Source organism: Myotis brandtii, unplaced genomic scaffold (assembly GCF_000412655.1).
Source record: "Myotis brandtii unplaced genomic scaffold, ASM41265v1 scaffold863, whole genome shotgun sequence".
NCBI lineage: Eukaryota > Metazoa > Chordata > Mammalia > Chiroptera > Vespertilionidae > Myotis > Myotis brandtii.
Window position 1 is genome coordinate 413,771 of NW_005371516.1, and position 8,981 is coordinate 422,751.

Sequence of the window (8,981 nt, forward strand, 5' to 3'; positions counted from 1 at the left end):
TGGGGGTGGGCTCCTGGGGGGGCCGTGAGGGGTGGGCGTGGCCGAGCCTGAAACCAGGGTTTCAGTGCAGCGAGCGCCAGAGCTGCGTGGACAGCCGAGCTGAGCGGCCGTGCGGGGCTTCTCCCCACCGCGTAGCGACGCCTACCAATGCTTTCTCCTTGGGAGAGTCCAGTTCGGGAGGTGAGCCTTGGGGGGTTCTTTGCGGGGTGCGTAAGGTGGGAGGGTACCAGTGACCTTGGGCATGCTTTTAAATATACGGAATTAGCTCCTCTAGGTAGGATGTGTGTTTTCAGCCAAAAAAAAGGCACTTGTATGGTTGCTGCAACCTGGACTGGTGGTGGCTAGGTTGTCTACGGGGTGAAGTCTTTGAGGTTTGGGGAATCAAGGGCGGGGAGGGGGGTAGAGAAAAGTACGCATTACTGCAACTTCACTGAATGTTAAAGAATTTCAATCAGTGATTGTTCTCTCGTTTGCCTCGGGTTGCGTACGTTTCATATCTCATTTGGTTTGTTTACTGAAGCACGTTTTATTTATCAGGTACCTCGGGTTGCTTATTTTATACAAAGAGAGAAAAACCGTACTTTTTTTTCCCACAAGAATAACTTATTCATTTACCCCCCCCTCCCCCCCCTCAGCAGTCTGGTAGCTGGATCCCCTGGGAAGAAAAGTTGTAAAGCATTGAGAAGAAAGCATTTCAATTTGGAACACCTACTTGCAACTGGAAATGGGGAATGGACTGTCAGACCAAACTTCTATCCTGTCCAGCCTGCCTTCATTCCAGTCCTATCACATTGTTATTCTGGGTTTGGACTGTGCTGGAAAAACAACTGTGTTATACAGGCTGCAGTTCAATGAATTTGTAAATACTGTGCCCACCAAAGGATTTAACACCGAGAAAATTAAGGTAACCTTGGGAAATTCTAAGACAGTCACTTTTCACTTCTGGGATGTAGGTGGTCAGGAGAAATTAAGACCACTGTGGAAGTCATACACCAGATGCACGGACGGCATTGTGTTTGTTGTGGACTCTGTTGATGTTGAAAGGATGGAAGAAGCGAAAACCGAACTTCATAAAATAACTAGGATATCAGAAAACCAAGGAGTCCCTGTACTTATAGTTGCTAACAAACAAGACCTGAGGAACTCATTGTCTCTCTCAGAAATTGAGAAATTGTTAGCAATGGGGGAACTGAGCTCGTCAACTCCCTGGCATTTGCAGCCCACCTGTGCAATCATAGGCGATGGACTAAAGGAAGGACTGGAGAAACTACACGAGATGATAATTAAAAGAAGAAAAATGCTGCGGCAACAGAAAAAGAAAAGATGAATGGTGATAACCTTTCATATCTGTGTGGAGTAGATTTTCTCTGGTCTGATTTTGACAAATGGAAGCCTGGTTTGCCTGCCTGTCCTTCTGGATGCTGTTAAAGCTTTGTTTTGTTGAACAGTCAGATGCCCAACTCTGTTGCCTTGTGGAAGATGAGTAAATGCAGTGCTTCTTAAAATGGTCTCTTCTCCCTACCCCACAAATCTTTTGGTACTGCCATTTTGGGAAGCCAAGCAAGGATAGTAAATTGACCAGAAAACAGTTGTGGAAATTTGACCTGAAGTTAGAGAAATAAAACTTTGAAGAAGAATGTCTGCCTAGTGTTTTGTGCTTATGTTTTCTTGGGGGGATGGCTTTGCAAGGAAATTGCTTACAAGGCTTTTTATGTAAAGATAAAATGCTAATGGATGGAAATGTTAAGGTAGATTAATATATATACAGTAATATTGGTTATATTGGTCCACCTAGTAAGGGACAAAAGGAAATGTTTGTTTTTTTAAGTTTTGGCCAAATGAATTTTGATATTTTCTGCAGTCAAATAATGTAATGCTGTATCTTATTTCTAGACAATGTTTAAGTTGGTCTAACTTAAATTAATAAAGATGAGCTATTTGAGGCATATTCAAATCAAGTGCATGGATTAGTTTTCCCAACACAGCATGTTTTGGTGTGTAGTCTTCTACTTTTTAGAAATAGCTATACATCTTCCTACACAGTCAAGTTTAAGACACCTTTTGGTGGGGGGCGGGGGATTTAGAAATAGTTTGTTATCAGAAGCACTTCCACTTGGAAAACCTAATTTACTTAACTCTTTCATATACTAAATTTGGGCATGTAGACTTGTTATAAATGCATATGTTTGGATGTATGTCTGGATTTATGAAGAAAGCAGTTGATGAATTCAGACAGGATTTAATTGCAATACATGGTCTCTAAAGTATTCCAGTTGTAAAATGCTTTATTAATATTTGCTGGCTAAACACAGATGTGATTTTTCATATATTTTTGTAATGTTTTGAAAGGAGCAATAGCTTTATAAACAGCACCTGATGCACTGTGGAGTGAAAATGTAAGAGATAAACTTATCTTATACTCTGAGCTTTAATTTTTTGTTTACAAACTGAACAGTGTTCCACAGGCAGAACAGTCCTGATTATAAGGTAGGAAGAAATGATACAGTACTGCAGAAAAGAATCACAGTTATAGAAAATGAAGGGGAAAGTAGCAAAGCTATGTTTTGTGAAATTCACTGGTGCTGTTTACATTGGAATGCACAAACCCTATAAATTAAAAGGAGGAAAAACCTTTATCTAATTCTTATCTACAGGCAAAGACTTAACTTCCAGTGGTCATATATGAACAAATCAACATAATTTCTACATGTAAAGCCAACACTTATTTGTAATGAAGGTAACCAAAAGAAATTCACTTTGTTAGCAAGGTTTTTTTTTTGTGGCACAGCTGAGTTTTGGAGCCTTGATTCTTGTTACACAGAAAATGAAGTAGCTTCCTGTGGAGCTACTTACATATATTAAATGGACCTGCACTAGTGACAGTCACTTAGAATGTTTATATTTATAGAAATGTGGATAATGACTACCAATAAACTACTTGAGGCACTAGGAGAACAGTGTTTGAGTTTAATGTATTTCCACTTTCGCTGCAGCCTTTAGTTAGGCGTGTGGTGTGAACACTTTGACCAGCTGGGTTACCTAGTCCTATGGTAGTTGGGTTCTGCTCAAGTTGAGAGAGGCACTGAAAGCTGTTTTCTGGGAGGACTTTGTTTTACCCTTCACTGGTATGGAATCATGTATTATACTACAAACTTCATTAGGTTCGTGGTGGATTAACAAAGCTTGCTGAGAAAAAGAGTGAAAAGATGCCCAGCCTTCCTATACTTTCTATATACTTGCTGTATAAAATAGTACTGTTTTAACTGTCTCTTAAAAGTTTACTTGGGTTTTTTTTTTTTGCATTAATATTTATTTTGTAGCCTAAGAATTTGATAAACAGTCCATTATATAAGTTTTTTAAATTTAGTGAACAATGAAAAAAAAGTAATGTGAACACCATACCAGCTTTTATTTATAAAGTTCATTTTCAATTACAGAACTCATTGCAAGATCTTCCCGGGTTGCTAAATTCAGGTTCCTCAACACTTACTTGTTAACACTATAGCTGTTAATACCATTAGGATAGTAGGATAATGAGTCAAACCCTGAGGAATTTAGACAATGTTATTATATCCGTTATTTTTTTAATTTTTTATTAAGGTTTACCTTTTCTAAAGTGTATTTCTAAAATATTTTCTTATAGGCCCTGGCGGGGTAGCGCAATTGGTTAGAGCGTCGTCCGTCCCCATAGGCCAAGGTTGTGGGTTTGATATCCGGTCAAGAAGCAACCAGTATATAAATAAATGGAACAGCCCTGACCGGTTTGGCTCAGTGGATAGAGCGTCGGCCTGCGGACTGAAGGGTTCCAGGTTCGATTCCAGTCAAGGGCATGTACCCAGTGGGGGGTGTGCAGGAGGCAGCTGATCGATGTTTCTCTCGCATCCATGTTTCTAACTCTCTATCCCTCTCCCTTCCTCTCTGTAAAAAAAATCAATAAAATATATTTTAAAAATGATAAATAAATGGAACAATAAATCAAATCGATCTCCCTCTTTCTCTCTTTAAAAAATCAATCAATCAATCAATAAAAATATTTTCTTATATTCAAGGTTATTCAGTTTAATACCAAATAAAAATCAAGGACTGGACAAATCTAATTTCAAATTGCTATTAAAGGCAACATTAAATAATTTTTTTTAAAGCCCTTTGCCCAGCCAGTAAGCTCAGTGGTTGAGCATCAACCTATGAATCAGGAGATTCCCTGATAAAGCACATGCCTGGGTTGTGGGCTCAATCCCCAGTATGGGGGTATGCAGGAGGCCGATCAATGATTCTCATCATTGAGGTTTCTATTTCTCCCTTTTCCTCTCTGAAATCAATAAATACATATATATATTTTTAAAAAACAGCCTTTTGATACTTACAGTGACTTAAATGTCCAGAGTTGTTATAAAATGGATTATAAACATTTAGGGGGAAAAAAAGGTATACTTTGCCGTAGCCGGTTTGGCTCAGTGGATGGAGTGTCGGCCTGCAGACTGAAAGGTCCCAAGTTCGATTCTGGTCAAGGGCATGTGCCTTGGTTGTGGGCACATCTCCAGTGGGGAGTGTGCAGGAGGCAGCTGATCGATGTTTCTACCTCTCTATCTCTCTCCCTTCCTCTCTGTAAAAAATCAATAAAATTTATATATATATATAAATTACATATATAATTAGCCCGCATAGGTTCACTAAGAATCATAAAAATATGAATAAATCATGAAAGCCAAAAAATGAAGTCACTAGGTATAAATATATGTATATAGAGAGGATTATTAGTCTATAGAAGAATGATGGCTATGAGCAGAGGGAAAGGCATAGACTTAGAATGTTTTTGTTTGCACAAGGCATTTGACACTTAAAGAATGTTTCATTAATTATACATGTTGACCTGGAAGGAGGTCTTTGGTGGAGTGTTTCAAGGTACTATTTAATACAATTTCATCAGTAATGCACACAGGATGGCTTCACAGCGATAACACACAAAGAATGTTTAAACTTTTCAGTGATACAGCACTTAACATTTAGCTAATAAAACGAATCTTAATTTAAAGTTTAAATTTAGCAGAACATTCTACAAATGAATAGTGATGATGCTTATGCAACATTGTGAATGTACTTAATGCCACTGAATTATACATCTAAAAATAGTTAAAATTGTAAATTTTATGTATATGTTAGCACAATAAAAAAATGTAGCAGAATGTTAAATGTACACTTAGTTTCAAAATCAGCTAAGAGTAGAGTGAGGGCAACCTGATTTAGAGACCAGATTTAATTACAAATTAAATGGAAGACTGAAGTATTGAACTAAATTAAAGCTGAATATGAACTGCTAGAGCATGCTAAACTAATAAAGTTAATATTAAAATGTTTGACAATCAGTCTCAACTAATCATAGCTGAAGTATTATTCTGGGTATGAGAGTTATAAATATACCTATAGGGGAGGCTGCTTTAGGGGGATAAGTGAACTAGCTTACAACAGTATGAACTTTGGGGTCATATCAGGGTTCATATCCTGGCTCTCTTGCTATTATACATGTGACCTCTTGGTAAGTTCCTTGAAACTTGTCATCATACAAATGCCCTCCTGGTAAAATGAAGACTCACATAGAATTTTGTGGAGTTTGAATGAAATATTGTAAACTATTTAGAAAACTAGTTTGGTTAGTTACCAAACATTTGATAACTCAATAAATGGTAGATATTATAGATTCAATATATGTTGAGAGGCAGTGTAGTATAGTTTATAATAACCATTCAAGCCCAGATTTGAATCCTAGATCACCACTTACTAGTTTTATCTTGGACAATTTATTTATTCTCAGCCTTGCTTTCTTCATTGGTAAACTGAGGCATATATATAACTACCATTTAGGTTTAATTGGTTGAAAGGATGAAATGAAACATTGTATGATATTTAGCAGAGTCCCTGACACATAGTAGACATTTAATTGATATTATTAATAGAAAGAATATTTTCTGACCTGTACTTAAGAATACTTACTTTTAAGGGGACTATTTCAGAAAAAAAGCTCTTTTTTATATCTTTTTTAAAATTTTTCAATTACAATTGATATACATTGTTATATTATTTTGAGGTGTACACCTCAGTGGCTAGAAATTACATAGCTAAGCAATCAACCTGATAAACCTTGCACCCATCTGACACCCTACATAGTTATTAGACTATTATTGATTGTATTCCCTATGCTGTACTTTACTTCCCCATGACTATTCTGTAACAACCAATTTGTACTTCTTAATCTCTTCACCTTTTTCACCCATCCTGCCAACCCCCCTCCCATCAGGCAAGTGTCAAAATGTTCTTTGTATCTATGAATCTGTTTTTGTTCTACTTGTTCATTTATTTTATTTTGGATTCAATTGTTGATAGATATGTACTTATTGCCATTTTATTGTTCATATTTTTTATCCCTTTTTCTTCTTAAAGAAGATTCTTTAACATTTTATATAATACTGGGTTGCTGGTGATGAAGTCCTTTAGCTTTTTCTTGTCTGGGAAGCTCTTTATCTGTCCTTTCATTCTAAATGATAGCTTTGTTGGGTAGAGTAATTTTTGTTGCAGGTCCTTGCTTTCCATCACTTTGAATATTTCTTGCCATTCCCTTCTGGCCTGCAAAGTTTCTGTTGAGAAATCAGCTGACAGTCTCATAGGAGCTCCCTTGTAGGTAGCTCTTTTCTCTTGCTGCTTTTAAGGTGCTCTCTATGTTTCTAATCTTTGGCATTTTAATTATGATGTGTCTTGGTGTGGGACTCTTTGGGTTCATCTTGTTTGGGACTCTCTGCACTTTCTGGACTTTTATATCTATTTCCTTCACCAAGTTAGGGAAGTTTGTCATTATTTTTCAAATAGGTTTCCAATTTCTTGCTCTCTGTCTTCTTCTGACAGAGGCTCCTTTACACTATCCTCTTTTTTTTTTTAATTATTTTTTCTTTTTGCTATTCTGATTGGGTATTTTTTTTCTTCCATGTATTCCAAATCACTGATTTGATTCTTGTCTTCATCTACTTTACTATTGATTTCCTGTAAATTATTCTTCATTTCAGTGAATGTGTCCTCCATTTCTGACTGTTCCTTTTTCATGCAGTTGAGATTCTCACTAAGTTCACTGAGCACCCTTATAACCAGTTTTATGAATGTTACATCTAGGTGAATGCTTGTCTCCATTTTGTTTAGTTCTTTTTCTGAAGTTTTTTTCTGTCCTTTCATTTGGGATATGTTTCTTTGTCTCCTCATTTTGGCAGCCTCCCTATGTATCATGTAGAGCTGCTATGTCTTTGAGGCTTGGTAGAGTGGCCCAATGCATTAGGTGTTCTCTAGAGTCCAGTGGCACAGACTTTACAATCACCCGTACGGGGCACTCGAGGTGTGTCCCACTTGTGGGGTGTAGTTGAGCCTTGATTGCTGTTGGCATGTCAATGGGAGAGATTTACCCACAGGCCGATCAGCTGCAAGGACTGACTGACCACCAACCTCCGAGACAGTGGAGGATCAGCTGTGCAGGGGCCCACTTGTGTTGATGACTGGGTGGTGGTGCTTTGATGTGGTTTTTATAGTCAGAAAAATTATGAGGACTTCTCTTTCTGGCACTGGAACCCTGGGCTGGGGGGCCTGGTGTGGGGCTGGGACCCCTTGGTCCTCAGGGGGTATCTCCACAGCTGAGATATCCGTCCTGATTTATGTAGGTGTGGGACCAGCCCATTCAGCATCTCCACTTCTCTTCCCAGTCTTGATGTGGCTTCTTTATTTTCATAGTTGTAGGATGTCCATTCAGCCAGGTTTCAGACAGTTCTGAATAATGGTTGTTCTGCAGTTTAGTTGTAATTTTGATGTGGTTGTGAGAGGAGGCAAGCACTGCATTTACCTACATTGTCATCTTGACTGAAAGTCTTCAAAAAAAAGCTCTTAATATGTTTTTCTTAGCACTCGTGTACATGGCACAAAATGGGAGCTTAGTAGAACATGAGAAATACTAATCATACTAAATTGTCTTGAAATATGGGCCAGTTTCTTCAATTTCTAAAGCACCAATCTATTTTAGCAAATATAATCTCATCTTTCTCTGTAAGAAACAAAATTTAAAAATCATGGTTCTTTTCTGGTATAGACATAATTTACTTTGCAGTAATTAAAAATCTGGAACTGTCTATATATTGTGGTTCTTCAAACTGTTTCAAGATTGATAGCGGTCAATTCACAAATTTTATCTAATGGTAAGTAGGGATCTGTATTCTGACCCTTCTGTGGAAACTTGACTGTGTTGTGGGTACATCTGGTAGATGATGGTGGTGGTTTGTGTTTGTAGGGCAGGTGTCTGTGCTGTGTTATTTTTCAATTACTTTCAAATTTCAGTCTTTTTTATATCTTCTACTTATGTTTTGTTCGAGTTGAGATTACTCATACTAGGCACTGGGTCATAAACAAATTAAGTAGAAAACCTTGAGTTATTAGTAAAAAATAAACCCATACTTTCTTGGGCCCTGTCTTCCCTTCGTCTGAAATAAGGAAGAAATTAATACCCCAACAGAATTACCTGGAGCATTGTCGCTGACCCCCACTCCTCCTGTTTGAAGACTAACTCAGGTAATGCAGCTTCGACGTATACTGTATTACCTGTTTTCAGTGATGGGAATTGGTATGGGTTAACACAGTGGTTTTCAAAGCGTGGTCCCTGGACCAGAAGCATCATCATTACCAAAGAACCTGACTAGAAATGCAAATTCTCATGCTCCACCCCAGACCTACAAATATATATTTGAGGTTGGGCTCAGCAATCTGTTCTCATAAGCCCTCCAAGTGATTGATATTTACTAAACTTAACCATTAAGTTGACAGAAAATCCATTTTTAAGTCATTTCTCATGCTTCAAAAAATTAATATTTTTAAAAGTGTGATTATGTCACCAGCTGTTACATGTTTAGATACATGAGTTTCACATTTTTAAAAATTTGCTTTATAGAAATGTTAACTCTGGC

The 8,981-nt window shown here is 37.5% G+C and overlaps 1 protein-coding gene across 2 annotated transcripts; it reads left to right on the forward strand.

Moving 5' to 3' along the window:
- Positions 1–58: 58 nt before the first annotated feature.
- Positions 59–1,641, forward strand: ARL4A (ADP-ribosylation factor-like 4A). Of its 2 annotated transcripts, none has more exons than XM_005884839.2 (2): positions 59–180; positions 636–1,641. In XM_005884839.2, the coding sequence occupies exon 2, from the start codon at positions 725–727 to the stop codon at positions 1,325–1,327; it is 603 nt and encodes a 200-aa protein (XP_005884901.1). In that variant the 5' UTR covers positions 59–180; positions 636–724; the 3' UTR covers positions 1,328–1,641. The 2 variants fall into 2 exon arrangements, with proteins under 2 accessions (XP_005884901.1, XP_005884902.1); XM_005884840.2 differs by having other exon boundaries at positions 639–1,641.
- The last annotated feature ends 7,340 nt before the right edge of the window (positions 1,642–8,981 follow it).

Excerpts from the sequence above, each read along its gene's own strand:
- ARL4A (XM_005884839.2), top strand. The coding sequence starts at position 725 with ATGGGGAATGGACTGTCAGACCAAACTTCTATCCTGTCCAGCCTGCCT.